A 15741-nucleotide genomic window follows, 5' to 3' on the forward strand; every position below is an offset into this window, starting at 1 on the left:
TGCTTTCCCTCTGTAGTCGCAGGAGTGCTTTCCCTCTGTAGTCGCAGGAGTGCTTTCCCTCTGTAGTCGCAGGAGTGCTTTCCCTCTGTAGTCGCAGGAGTGCTTTCCCTCTGTAGTCGCAGGAGTGCTTTCCCTCTGTAGTCGCAGCAGTGCTTTCCATCTGTAGTCGCAGCAGTGCTTTCCATCTGTAGTCGCAGCAGTGCTTTCCCTCTGTAGTCGCAGCAGTGCTTTCCCTCTGTAGTCGCAGCAGTGCTTTCCCTCTGTAGTCGTAGCAGTGCTTTCCCTCTGTAGTCGTAGCAGTGCTTTCCCTCTGTAGTCGTAGCAGTGCTTTCCCTCTGTAGTCGCAGCAGTGCTTTCCCTCTGTAGTCGCAGCAGTGCTTTCCCTCTGTAGTCGCAGCAGTGCTTTCCCTCTGTAGTCGCAGGAGTGCTTTCCCTCTGTAGTCGCAGCAGTGCTTTCCCTCTGTAGTCACAGCAGTACTTTCCATCTGTAGTCGCAGCAGTGCTTTCCCTCTGTAGTCTCAGCAGTTCTTTCCATCTGTAGTCACAGCAGTGACACACTTCTAGCATAGCCACCATAGTCACACGTCACTCATGCCTAAACGTAATCTTGGCCCTTGCATATTTCCGGCTCTGCTCATACCTCCATCAAGGCTTACAATTTTAAAGTAACCATAACAGATATGAAGGTTCTGTTTTGATCCCTGTAGTAGTAAATCAGCTAACAGCACGGCCCGGGAGCGATGGCCCTTCCCCCCCCCCAGCCCCCATGGAGGTTTACTTAAAATTGAATCATGGCAGAAATTTTATAGAAATAAACTTCTGGTCACAATTGGGCCTGTACAGAACTGCCGCAGATTTCACCACCTTGTGTGTATGTACGTATGTAACACATAAATTAGTAAAATTTTTCCTATATCATTTCTCTACAAGGATAAACAAACTGGGGTCGGGAAATGACTTTGAAGCATTTTTTCAGCGGCTCGGCATTGCGTCTGGAAGAGCTCGGTATACAAAGAACCCGGTGAGTGCTCCTACTCCGGCACCTGGTAAGTGGGAGGACGGGTTCATATGTATCATCGCATTGAGTCATCCCGCAGTTCTACTCAGTGACAAGTTAAATATCTGTTCTCTAAACAAAATGCCACGCTGAAGACTTAAAGGCTGTAATTCTATTCGCCTCAAACTGGTAACGGCGACAAAATAAAAACAGGTCCAGGAATAAATAAGTTAAAAATGGCTTCAAAAGACGTCATTTGTTTCATTTCAAAATTGGTAAAAAAAAAATAAAATAAATATATATATACACATTTAGTGAGAACTTTTAAAGGGTTGTCCAGTTTGGAAATCTTTTAGTTAGGAGTCCAATATTGAGATGACCACAGGGCCTCCCGCTGTTAGGACCACCAATATTAATCTGTAGGAGAGTCTGTCAGTAATTATTCAATTTTCCAACAGTGCCTCCGCAGGGGAAAGGAAGTATTACACAGCGCTCATATAATCACTGGGCAGTGTAATTTAGTAAATATTAAGTAAATGTCAGGTGTGAGAAAAAATAGTGTTTTTGGAATTAGACATTGCTTGTAATAACTGAATACCGTATATACTCGAGTAGAAGCTGAGTTTTTCCGCTCGGCTTATACTCGAGTGAACGTTCCGCCTGTCAATCCCTTCATCAGTGGTCTCCAACCTGCAGACCTCCAGATGTTGCAAAACTACAACTCCCAGCATGCCCGGACAGCCATCGGCTGTCCGGGCATGCTGGGAGTTGCAGTTCTGAAACCTCTGGAGGGCCGCAGGTTGAAGACCACTGCGGCCTTTGTCATCATGCAGCCCCCCCTTTAGTTTTCTACTCATCTCCCCTCAGTGGAAAGGAAGGGTGAGCTGGTCCGGGCCATCTATGCTGCAGGGACCGTCCGGTGGGGAGGTTTAGTCGTTCCGGGCTGTCCATTTTCACCGGGAGACCGGGAGAAGAGGGCCTCCCGGTGAAAATGGATAGCCCGGAACGACTAACCCTCCCCACCGGACGGTCCCTGCAGCATAGATGGCCCAGACCAGCTCACCGTTCCTTCCCACCGAGGTGAGGTGAGTAGAAAACTAAAGGGGGGTCTGGATGATGACGAAGGCCACAGTGGTCTTCAACCTACAGACCTCCAGAGGTTGCAAAACTGCAACTCCCAGCATGCCCGGACAGCCATCGGCTGGGAGTTGTAGTTTTGCAACATCTGGAGGTCTGCAGGTTGAAGACCACTGATGAAGGGATTGACAGGCGGTGATGATGACGGGGGTCTGGATGATGACAGGGGTCTGGATGATTACATGGGGGTGGGGTGATGTATTTCCCACCCTAGGCTTATAGTCGAGTCAATAAATTTTCCTGGGTTTTTGGGGTGAAATTAGGGGCCTCGCTTATATTCGGGTCGGCTTATACTCGAGTATATACAGTACTTTATTATATGCATAATAATTAAAAATTAAACTGGGGCTAACCATGGCTGGACGCGCGTATGGTCAAGATACATAAGATACATACTGTGAGATATTTATAGCACGGGCCATGAGATGTGATGATACAAAAAGAATCACAATGTGGCTGACATATGAGGTGCAGAAGCCAATGTTCTGAGATGTAGCATATAGCGTTTAGGATGACAATCCCTATAGGCTCATTATGGCGGACTATATATGGGGGAATAGGGCATTGTCATATGAGATTCAGTAAAAAATGTAAAGATGCAAAGGGCAGAGTTTTGGCTTATTGGGACCCAGGCCTCTGCTTCTTAAAGTGGCCAGTGTGTGTAGATCCTTGTAATTCATTAGGTACACCTTGCTAGTACTGGGTTAGACCCCCTTTTGCCTTTATTATTGGTGGCATACTTTCTACAAGGTGCTGGAAACATTCCTCAGAGACTTTGCTCCATGTTGACATGATGACATCACACAGTTCCTCCATATGGACATGATGACATCACACAGTTCCTCCATATAGACATGACATCACACAGTTCCTCCATATGGACATGATGACATCACACAGTTCCTCCATATGGACATGATGACATCACACAGTTCCTCCATATGGACATGATGACATCACACAGTTCCTCCATATGGACATGATGACATCACACAGTTCCTCCAAATGGACATGATGACATCACACAGTTCCTCCATATGGACATGATGACATCACACAGTTCCTCCATATAGACATGATGACATCACATAGTTCCTCCATATGGACATGATGACATCACACAGTTCCTCCATATGGACATGATGACATCACACAGTTCCTCCATATGGACATGATGACATCACATAGTTCTTTCATATGGACATGATGACGTCACACAGTTCCTTCATATGGACATGATGACATCACACAATTCCTCTTTATGGACATGATGACATCACACAATTCCTCTTTATGGACATGATGACATCACACAGTTCTTCCATATGGACATGATGACATCACACAGTTCTCCATATGGACATGATGACATCACACTGTTCCCCCATATGGACATGATGACATCACACAGTTCCTCTATATGGACATGATGACATCACACAGTTCCTCCATATGGACATGATGACATCACACAGTTCCTCTATATGGACATGATGACATCACACAGTTCCTTCATATGGACATGATGACATCACACATTTCCTCCATATGGACATGATGACATCACACAGTTCCTCCATATGGACATGATGACATCACACAGTTTCTCCATATGGACATGATGACATCACACAGTTCCTCCATATGGACATGATGACATCACACAGTTCCTCCATATGGACATGATGACCACGCAGTTGCTGTAGATTTGTCGGCCATGATGAGAATCTCCGGTTCCACCACATCCCAGCGGTGATCTATTGGATGAGATCTGGTGACTGTGGAGGCCATTGGAGTCCAGTGACCTCATTGTCCTGTATTAGATGATGTCATGTGACATGGGGCATTATCCTGCTGGAAGTATCATCAGAAGATACAGGGGACACTGTGGTCATAAAGGGATGGACATGGTTAGGAACAATACTCAGGTAGGCTGTGGTGTTTATACCAGACTCAATTGGTACTATGGGGCACAAGGACACAGTGTGCCCAGAAAATGTCCCCCCACCATTACACCACTGGCAGCTTGACCCGCTGATACGAGGCAGGAGGGATCTATGCTTTCATGTTGTTTATGCCAAATTCTGACCCTGCCATCTGAATGTCACAGCTGGAATGGAGACTCGTTGGATCAGACAAGGTTCTTCCAGTCCTTGTCAAGTTCTGATGCCTCTGTGAATTGTAGCCTCAGTTTCCTGCTCTGAGCTGACCGTGGTGGCACCTGGTGTCGTCTTCTGCTGCTGTAACCCATCTGCGTCAATGTTGGACATGTTATGTGTCCAGAGATTGTATTCTGCAGACCTTGGTAGTAACTAGTGGTTATTTTACTGTTTACTTTCTGTAATTTCAAACCAGCCTGCTAATTATCCTCTGACATCTTCAAGGCATTTTCATCCACACAAGTGCTGCTTTTATACACCCATAGGGGGGGGGGGGGATTTATCAATTTTGCCTGTTGACCGTTTCTTTTTACCCTTTTTTTTTTTTTTTTCACTTTGGTTTTCGTGGACATGCGCCAAATTTATCATGTGGTGCAAGTTGTTAGTAATTTTCGCTCAAATGTTGAAATCAGCCGTTCACAGCGCATTTTACACAGAACTTACCGCCACAGAGAACGCATATTTTACCCTGTAGAGCAGCCATTTCGGAGTCCCTCCTGCAGTATATCAGCAAGCGACGGGAGTTATTTTCTTTTGTGTGGTTTATAGCCACCATGTGAAATGGATTTTATTTTTAACTTGGGTATTTTTTTTTTTTTTTGTTACTTTAGTGCAGTGGTCTTCAACCTGCGGACCTCCAGATGTTGCAAAACTACAATTCCCATCATGCCCGGACAGCCGTTGGCTGTCCGGGCATGCTGGGAGTTGTAGTTTTGCAACATCTGGAGGTCCGCAGGTTGGAGACCACTGCTTTAGTGCTTTACCTTTCCTGAACCTGTGCGGCCATGTCCAATGCTGGCTCAACGGAGAGTGAAGGTCCCTCAGAGACAACTATGTCGCAGGATAGTATTGCGCAGCCCTGGAGGCGTCGCTGCTTTCATAAAAAAATTTTTTTTTAATGTATTTTGACGCCTTTTACATTTTCTGACATTGCTAAGTGTGTTTTCCATGTGCAAAATTTCTTGGCGGGGATTTGCGCCGAAAAAACGGGATTTGTGGCAAAGATCAATTGGCGCAAATGATGAATTACTGACTAAAGTTAAAATCACACACTGGACCGTTTGATTTTTGAGAAAGTTCTAAAAATGACAGTGGAGAAGATGCGCCAAACTTTGGCGCAAAAAGACACTGTGCCAAAGTATTGCGCCAAAGTTATGTGAAAAAAAAACCCCCCACATAAATCCTTTCATAAATACCCCCCATTATTTTTACCGTTTCTGATAACTTTGTTTCGCTGTTACAAGGCGAGGGATGGCACAACAGGACAGGACTGCTCCGGCCAGCAGTAATGTGAATCTGTGACTATTAGAGATGAGCGAACTTACAGTAAATTCCATTCGTCCCGAACTTCTCGGCTCGGCAGTTGATGACTTTTCCTGCCTAAATTATAAATTAGTTCAGCTTTTAGGTGCACCGGTGAGCTGGAAAAGGTGGATACAGTCCTAGGAAAGAGTCTCCTAGGACTGTATCCACCTTTTCCAGCCCACGGGAGCACCTGAAAGCTGAACTCATTTATGCAGGAAAAGTAATCAACTGCCGAGCCGAGAAGTTCGTGACGAATCGAATTTACTGTAAGTTCGCTCATCTCTAGTGACTATCTTCATTCTACTTCCTTTAACCTAATATCTGTATGTAATGCTGTCTGCTATATACTAGAGGGAGGTAAACATTACATACTCCGGCTGGGTTCACACTACGATTTTCAAATACGGTAACCGTATACGGTTTTCCGCAAAAAAACGTATACGACAGTATCCGAAAACGTATGCATAGAGAATGCATTGTAAACCGTATTCCAAATGTTGTGTACGGTTGCATCCGTTTTGCCTCGGATACGGTTTTGCCGATTTTTCAACCGTAGGCAAAAACGATGTCGACCACGTTTTTGCCCTCCGGTTGGAAAACCGTATGTGGTTCTTGTAACATTGTTGTCTATAACAACCGTACACAGAATTTCAGAATACGGTTGCACACGGTTTTTCTAATCCGTTTTTTGGAGTTGACACATGCGCAGAAGGAATTTCAATAGAACAATAGTAACTTTATTAAATAGCTTGAAAACTAATTCCAACAAAATAGCAAAAACAGATGCAAACGGATAGAACCGTACGAGGAAAAACCGTATTTGGAGTCATACGGTTGTATACGATTGCATACGGTTTTTGCCATACGTTTTTTAGTGGAAAACCGTATACGGTAACCGTATTTGAAAAACGTAGTGTAAACCCAGCCTACCATCCCCCCTCCCCTTTTTTTTTTTTTGTATTTATATTGGTAAATCACATAAAAATGTTCCTAGTCATTTTGTATCATAGCTAGTGTTAAGCGGCATAGGCCATATTCGAATTCGCGATATTTCGCGAATATATGGACGAATATTCGTCATATATTCATTAAATTCTTATATTCGAAAATTCGCATATACAAAAATTAGCATATGCGTAAATTCGCGCGCCAGTCTCACACAGTAGTATTAGAGCCTTTCTTTTACACCACACAAGCTGGAAGCAGAGAGGGATGATCACTGTGATGTGTACTGTGAAAAAAAAATTAAAAATTGCGAATATATAGTGCTATATTCGCGAATATGCGATATTAGTGAATAAAATTCGCATTGCGAATATTCGCGAGCAACACTTATCATAGCCTGGAACGGACTGTGGCCAGATGGAGCTCCATTCTCATTGTTGCTGCAGAACCCTATAAAGGTTCTCCATTGCTTTTTTTATATAATCTTCCTTTTTTACTGTAGACAATTAAATCCCAGTGTTAAATAGTTCTTTGTTAATTTCACAGAAAGAGGGAAGATATAGCGGCTACCCCGTTTACCACAGCGTCTACGAGACCTATGAGATTGTGGATAAATTCTATGACCCCCTGTATAAAAATCACCTGGTGGTGGCCAAAGTACGAGGTGGGCTTGTCTTCGACCTGGCCAATGAGGTGGTAATCCCCTTCAACACCCAGGACTATGGCGATGCCCTGAAAAATTACGCCAATGTCGTACACAACATAGCACAGAAACACAAACTGCAGATGGACACCTATAATGTCTCTTTTGGTAAGTTAATAGAACAGTGATAAGTCATGAAGTAGTTCAGTAATACAAGGGTTTTCTAGGGCAGTGATCCTGAGAAGGGGGACGATATTATCTAGACAAATCCAGGGAAATCCTGCACCGGCGGGGGTCTACTTTAGACCAAATTATGAAATGCCAGTCTTGGTAAATTCCCCCTTATGGCTGCTAATTGGGGGGCAATGTTACATTGTTGCTTATGATTAAAAGGGGTACTCCGCTGCTCAGCGTTTGGAACAAACTGTTCCGAACACTGGAGTTGGTGTTGGGAACTCGTAACGTCATAGCCCCGTCCCCTCATGACAACACACCCCGCCCCTTCAATGCAAGTCAATGGGAGGGGGCGTGACGGCTGTCACGCCCCCTCCCATAGACTTGTATTGAGGGGGCGGGGCGTGATGTCATGAGGGGGCGGGGCTATGACATCACGAGCTCCCTGTGCCAGCTCCAGCGTTCGGAACAGTTTGTTCCAAATGCTGAACAGGGGAGTACCCCTAGTATTTGCTGATGTTTGTGGTGAAACAGTGGTACCGCGTGTTAGTTCTGTTGCAGTAGTGTAGATATATTGTCAGTACGAGCAGTGGTGCTTGTGTAGGTAGGTACATATAGTAGAGTTAAGTTGGGGGAGATATATCAAAACCTGTCTAGAGAAAAAGTTGCCGAGTTGCCCATAGCAACCAATCAGATCGCTTCTCTTATTTTTCAGAGGCCTTTTAAAAAATGAAAGAAGCGATCTGATTGGTTGCTATGGGCAACTGGGCAACTTTTCCTTGGGATAGGTTTTGATAAATCTCCCCCAAGGTCCCATCACTTACCACATTGTTTATTAAAGTTTCACATATAAAAGGGATACAGCACGCGTTTCAGCCATCTCCTTGCCTTTTCAGCTGCCCTCAGTCCTGTTGCAGGGTTTAGGTTTGCGTTTTTTTTTTGTTTTTTTTTAAATAATTCTCTGTTTTTCCAGAGTCACTATTTTCTGCTATTGAAAATTTCACAAAGTCTGCGGCATCATTTCAGGCACGGTTGAAAGATCTTGATGTGACAAAGTGAGTAAAAGAGTTTCCACTGTTGTTTCCATTGTACTGTTCTATAGCTGGATAGGGGGAAGGGGAAAAGGGTACAAATCTATCTATGTCATATCTATCTCATATTTATCTAATATCTATCTATGTCATATCTATCTCATATCTATCTAATATCTATCTATGTCATATCTATCTCATATTTATCTAATATCTATCTATCTCATATCTATCTCATATTTATCTAATATCTATCTATCTCATATCTATCTCATATCTATCTATCTATCTCATATCTATCTATCTATCTCCTATCTATCTATCTCATATTTATCTAATATCTATCTGTCATATCTATCTATCTATCTATCTCACATCTATCTATCTCATCTATCTATCTATCTATCTCATATCTATCTATGTATCTATCTATCTCATATCTATCTATCTATGTCATATCTGTCTATGTCATATCTGTCTATGTCATATCTGTCTATGTCATATCTGTCTATGTCATATCTGTCTATGTCATATCCGTCTGTCATATCCGTCTGTCATATCCGTCTGTCATATCCGTCTGTCATATCCGTCTGTCTCATATCCGTCTGTCTCATATCCGTCTGTCTCATATCCGTCTGTCTCATATCCGTCTGTCTCATATCTGTCTGTCTCATATCCGTCTGTCTCATATCTGTCTGTCTCATATCCGTCTGTCTCATATCTGCCTGTCTGTCTATCTCATATCTGTCTGTCTGTCTGTCTATCTCATATCTGTCTGTCTGTCTATCTCATATCTGTCTATCTATCTCATATCTGTCTATCTCATATCTGTCTATCTATCTCATATCTGTCTATCTATCTAGGATAAGTTGACCAGCACATACTGATAGCAAACTATTGCATGGACCTGGCATATAGGTGCACGCTGCTAGGCTAAATGTACAAAGATACAGATGAAATATGAAATGCTATATTGCTACAATGAAAAATGTAGGTGCTTCGCTCACCATTTGGCCAAATAGTTTGGACCATCCCACGGCGATAAGGTGACCTCATGTGCCTCTGAGCAGTCAGTTACCAGGCTTGTAAGGTCTGAAACATCCAGCACCTTATAAGATGGGTGGGGTGCAGGAGCCAACATGGAGGTTGCCACTCCCCCATATGTATAACACAAAAAAGGATAAGTTGGCCAGCACATACTGATACCAAACTACTGCATGGACCCGGCATACAGGTGCACGCTCCTGTTTGTGTATATTTAGCCTAGCAGCGTGCACCTGTATGTCAGGTCCATGCTGTAGTTGTGTATCAGTATGTGCTGGACAACTAATGCTTTTTTGTGTTGCACATATGGGGGGGGAGTGACTACCTCCATGTTGGTTCCTGCACCCCACCCATCTTATAAGGTGCTGGATGTTTCAGACCTTACAAGCCTGGTAACTGACTGCACAGAGGTACATTCATAGTGTAGGGTCCATCCCAATGAGGTCACTTTATCATGGTGGGATGGTCCAAACTATTTGACCATCCCACTGTGATAAGGTGACCTCTATCTATATATCTAGTATCCCAGAGAACAGCGACACACAAAATGGATGTAAAAATGGGGAAAACTTCGCCATTTTCAAGCTCGACGTGAGGTCGCAGAAACGTTGTTCTGTATTGCACTGGAGTGATGACCATTTGACCATTTTTACACCATTTTGTGTGCCTCTGTTCTCTGGGATACTATTGAGTGGAGCCATCAACCAGGGCTCCCACACAGCGTGCACTTACCCTGTGGACTACTTTCATTTGGTTGTGCTGCTCTCCTGGAATTGTATCTATCTTTCTCATATCTATCTAATATCGATCTATCTCATATCTATCTATCTGATATGTATGTATCTATTTATCTATCTGTTGAGTTACTTACATTTACTGTACCTATCTTGTAGCCCAATAGAAGTTCGGTCTGTGAATGATCAGCTCATGTTCTTGGAGAGAGCATTCATTGACCCTCTGGGATTACCTGGACGTCCCTTCTACAGGTAAAAAGTGATGATAATATTGATCTCCAGGGTGGTATCTATAGGTGGTTGCAAATGTTGAGGGGAAACAAAGTTCCACCAGTATTATAGATGATTCATGGTCGGAGATGTTCCTGTTATGTATTTTTCACTGGGGCTCGAAATCCTCAAGTAATGCCTCCACATTTCTCCTGGCATAGATAGCAGCGCACATACTATATTGGCAGACCATGTGGGGCCCTTAGAGAGAGGGTCTCCATTCCGGTTGGTCCCATTTCTTTTTCTATTGGTAAGAAACTGGACAGGGCTCTACTCTCCAGGGAACTGCAAAGTAATGGAAGGGGGGCTTGGGGGGGGGGGGGGGAGGTGAGGTATTGTCCAAGTGATCATGGAAAGCAAAGGAGAAATATACACTGGACCTTTCTGGGGGCAAATTCAGACGCCATTCTAAGAGGCCTAAATCGATGTTTGCTCTCCGAAATATACAGATAGTACAATCTGTCATTATTACGTACCCTGAAGCTCCATAATTTCGTGCAACCTTCTCATCCTTAGGTGAGAGGGACCTAACTTAGGTCTGTAGCTTCCTATGACCACTTTATTATGCGTAGCTACATGTACTCAAATAGTTGTCAGCAAGAAACTAAAATTATTGCCAGCAACCTAAACCAGCAAACCATGGGGGGCGGCTCCGAGAACCAGAATTCAAGGGTGCATCCTACTTATACCGGGTACAGTAGGTTAGCATGAAGTCAGAGACAGACAGGACTACGACTACAGAATCAGACTTCTCCGGTTTGTTTAGGTCTGTATAGGACTTGAACACACAAAACTATATGCAAAGTATTTGTGCAATAACAAAAAGGTGGACTTTTGATATAGATTTTGCAATAGAATTTAAAGGCGTATTCCAGGTTTATACATCTTATCCCCTATCCAAAGGATAGGGGACAAGATGTATGATCGCAGGGGTCCCACCACTGGGGACCCCCGAGATCTCGGTGTAGCACACAGCATTATTTGGCGGGAGCTGCCTCCAAGATGGGGATGTGACGTCGCAGCCACACACCCTCCCATAGACATGAATGGCGGGGGCGGGGACGTGGCCGTGACTTCACGCCCCAATCTCTGAGGCAGCGCCCGGCACAGAATGCCGGGGGCTTCACCAAGATCGCAGGGGTCCCCAGCGGCGGGAGCTCTGCCATCATACATCTTTTCCCCTATCCTTTGGATAGAGGATAAGATGTATAAACCCGGAATACCGCTTTAAATATTGCCCATGTATTTATTAATTTTTCTTAAAGACACAGTACCTTACAAGTTTATCCTTTTTTGCTCTCCCCAGACACATCATCTATGCTCCAAGCAGTCACAATAAGTATATGGGGGAATCTTTCCCTGGGATCTACGACGCACTCTTCGACATCGAGAACAAAAGTGACCAGCGCTCGGCCTGGGAGGAGGTGAAGAGGCAGATTTCTATAGCCACCTTCATGGTCCAGGCGGCCGGGCAGACACTGGAGGATGTGTTATGATTATAATGTACATAGGATATTTATATAATAAGCTAATGAGACAACATTTCACAAGATCCTGATTCTTTACTCTGTTTTATTTTATTTTATTGACTTTCAGCCATAATACCATTCACCTGAAAAACTGATTGGGACTTAAAGGGACACTAACCTTATTGTTTATGGTCACGATCGTATAACAAGATTGTATGTAAATATCATGAAGCAGAACCAGTCCAACACGTTATTATATTTTTAACACATCCTGTTCCATTATTCTGTCTTATTAATAGAGGGTTGTTAAAGGGGTTACCTAACATAAGGTGACTTAAGTAATTGTCATACAATAATGGACATGCTTACCAAGGATCTGTGCTGGTGTTGGTGGTAAATGGCCATGTCCTGTGTCTCCCATTATGCTGCTGGGTTGTTTTAGGGAACTGGCTACTTCCTGTTTCTGTGGCCTCCCTCATACTATAATCCCCAGGATCCTGTGTTTTAAGGAGGTAGGTGACATATTTTCCTCCCACACATTGGTTGCCCCACCCAATACAGCACAACCTGACACACAAGCTGTGGATGTGTGTGAGGACGCATGCACGCACATGTGCGCTGGTAACATCATCAGGGGGCTGGCGTCATTAACCCCAGATGAAGCAGTGAAGCCCCCTTTCAGCACCTTACCGACTTGTGATGTATTGTCTCGGGCCGCACAGCAAGCTGGGAAAGGTCCGAGACCACACTCATTTTGTAGGCTGCAGAAAATGAACTTCTGGGAAAAAGAAAGACAAAGTATTATGCTTGTTAGTGTAAATGCAAGATTTGCTAATTTTGGTCCAAAAAGCGGAATACAAATGATCATAAGGTAGCATGTATCACAACACTTGTAAAAATAAAAAGTACTGCAAAAAAAAAAAAAAAAACCCTCACACAATGACTTTGAACGGAAAATAAAAAGTTATGGCTGCATGAACACGGCAAAACAAAAAAAAAAGGAAAAAAAGGATTTTGTTGTGAGAAGGAAAAAGAACATAAAAAGCTTAATAAATTGGGCAGTGCCATAATCGTACAGAATAAAATGATAATTTTTACCACAACATGAACGCCGTAAAAATGTTCACATTTTTCACAATATTTGGAAGTTTTTCACAATAAACGCTGCAAAAATTATTCACTAATATAAAGTAAAATGTTACAAGAAATAATAACAATATATAATTTGTACCAACAGAAAGGAGGTAGAAGATACTTCCAAAGCGGGAAGTTGGTCACTGCGCAGAACTCTTAGCCGAATAGGAGTAATAAACTAATTTATTAGAAGATAGATATAAAACGCAAGACTAAGAAGCATTTCCAGCCTGGACCAGGCTCTTCGTCAGGCACTGATACAATACACATAGTTATAAAACAAGAAGTGAATTGCTTCCGGGTGTATGGACCATAAAAACGAACCGGAAGTAGACCCGGTGCAATAATGGAAAAACACGTTAATGCTGAATTGCCACAGCAGATATGAATCTAGATAAGTGCTGTACGTGGCTACTAGTGATGTCGCGAACATAACATTTTCGGATTGCGAACCGCGAACGCGAACTTCTGCAAAAGTTTGCGAACCAGGCGAACCGCCATTGACTTGAATGGGCAGGCGAATTTTAAAACCCACAGGGACTCTTTCTGGCCACAATAGTGATTTAAAAGTTGTTTCAAGGGGACTAACACCTGGACTGTGGCGTGCCGGAGGGGGATCCATGGCAAAACTCCCATGGAAAATTACATAGTTGATGCAGAGTCTGTTTTTAATCCATAAAGGGCATAAATTGCCTAACATTCCTAAATGGTTTGGAATAACGTGCTTTATCCCCCTTTAGGCAGCACATAAGATTCCCCCATATTAGGCAGCACATAGTGGGATTTGAACCCAAGGCCCCAGCGCTGCAAAGCAGCAGTGCTAACCTCTGAGCCACCATGCTACCCTTAGCATACTTCTAATATCCATGGTTGCTGAAATGGACAGAGATGTCAGCAGAGAGTACCTGAAAAATTTGGCATGTACACATGGATGAAAAATTGGGTATTGCCGCAGCTGTAAAAAAAAAAAAAAAGCTGTAGCAGCGGCCAGAAAAATTGCAGCACCATAATAAGTGCAGCAGCAGAGGCCAGAAAAATTAGTCATGTACACCTGGCTGGAAAATTTGTGACAGTTGTGCAAATTTTTTTAATTTGCACAACTGTTACACCAAATATGATTTGTACTAGTGTGACAATGAGCAAAAAAGCTTGCCAGCGGAGTTCCCCTTTTAAGCAGTGGTCCCCAATCAGGGTGCCTCCAGCGGTTGCAAAACACACGGACTGATATCTTTCAGCCCTTTGAATACTGTAGTAATTAGTTGTTTGAAGGAACTTAAGTTTGATTCTGGAGTACCCCTTTTAACCAGCGCTTCCCTCCCAACCAGGGTGCCTCCAGCTGTTGCAAGACACACGGACTGATATCTTTCAGCCCTAAAAAGTGGACCCTGAATACACCACCTAGCAGCAACCTAGCTATCGCTTTCCCTAATACAGCAGGAGCAGCTTCTCTGTCCCTCCACTTTCTAAGCCTGCAGCATGCTGAATGAGGGTAAAATGGCATCCGGGTCTGTAAGGGAGGGACTGCTGCTGATTGGCTGTAATGTGTCCTCTGACTCACAGGGTCAAAGTTTACTGCAATGTTAAAGTATAGGGGGCGGATCGAACTTTACATATGTTCGCCCGGCGATGCGAACATGTTAAATTCATCGGGAACTGTTCGCCGGCGAACAATTCGCGACCTCTCTAGTGGCTACTAGAGATGCGCGAACTTACAGTAAATTTGATTCGTCACGAACTTCTCGGCTTGGCAGTTGATGACTTTTCCTGCATAAATTAGTTCAGCTTTCAGGTGCTCCGGTGGGTGAAAAGGTTGATACAGTCCTAGGAGACTCTTTCCTAGGAATGTATCCACCTTTTCCAGCCCACGGGAGCACCTGAAAGCTGAACTAATTTACGCAGGAAAAGTCATCAACTGCCAAGCCGAGAAGATGATGTGTAAATACGTAAGGGGCGACAGCAGGGGCGCATGCACATTGATATCTGTAGAGGAACGGGATCACCAAAGGGATCATCGTAGATTAGAACGGAAGATGCGCGTGCGCAGTGTTATCTCGTGAGAGAATGGAAATGCCAGAAGTGAAGAAAGGAAAGGAATCCTGCCAAGAGAGTAACAACATTTATGAAATGATTTCTCTAATTTCATTGAGGCTGTGGGGGTGGGGGGGGGGGTAAAGTATGCATCTTGTATATCCAAAACATCTCTAACCTTTTGAGTTCCTCCAATCTGTTATTCGGTGTAGCTGGTACAAAATCAATTGGAGTGACTATGATGGACTAGACACTATCAGGATGTGTCAGACCAAAATGTTTCGAGACTCCATGGAGTAAATATTATTTTTTTAAATATTTTGTCTATGTTGGTTTAGTCTTAAATGCAATTGGCGAGTAGTGTGCCCTATGCACTGCAAAGGGCAATTCAGATATTGAATCATGTAGATGACCTGATCCGTTTGACATGTTGGATGGAATTTTATGTCAAACTTTTCACCCGTTGAGGATGAGACAAATTCAGTTTGGCCATTGGAGATCTGTTGACAACATAGGCAGCGAGCCTTTTTACATTTGAAGCTCCCTCTCCGCAGGGGTGCACCAAAGGGATTAATATGAGCTGAATGTTTCTTCTGCTGTCTCCTAATCTGGCTTGGAGCCAAAATGGTCTTTTAAAGATGCTGATCTCCTGTATGTGAAGCGGAGTTGCT

General features: G+C 43.5%; 1 protein-coding gene across 1 annotated transcript in view; it reads left to right on the forward strand.

Annotated features, from left to right (window-relative positions):
• Window positions 1-12807, forward strand: part of LOC130358318 (putative N-acetylated-alpha-linked acidic dipeptidase) — a 63710-nt gene extending 50903 nt beyond the window's left edge. The window contains exons 15-19 of the mRNA XM_056561407.1: window positions 931-1021; window positions 7090-7354; window positions 8334-8415; window positions 10329-10421; window positions 11746-12807. Of these exons, the coding sequence (XP_056417382.1) occupies window positions 931-1021; window positions 7090-7354; window positions 8334-8415; window positions 10329-10421; window positions 11746-11935 (721 nt within the window). The 3' untranslated portion in view covers window positions 11936-12807. The remainder of the gene's footprint in view (window positions 1-930; window positions 1022-7089; window positions 7355-8333; window positions 8416-10328; window positions 10422-11745) is intronic.
• The last annotated feature ends 2934 nt before the right edge of the window (window positions 12808-15741 follow it).

Source organism: Hyla sarda, chromosome 2 (assembly GCF_029499605.1).
Source record: "Hyla sarda isolate aHylSar1 chromosome 2, aHylSar1.hap1, whole genome shotgun sequence".
Taxonomy (NCBI): Eukaryota; Metazoa; Chordata; class Amphibia; order Anura; family Hylidae; genus Hyla; species Hyla sarda.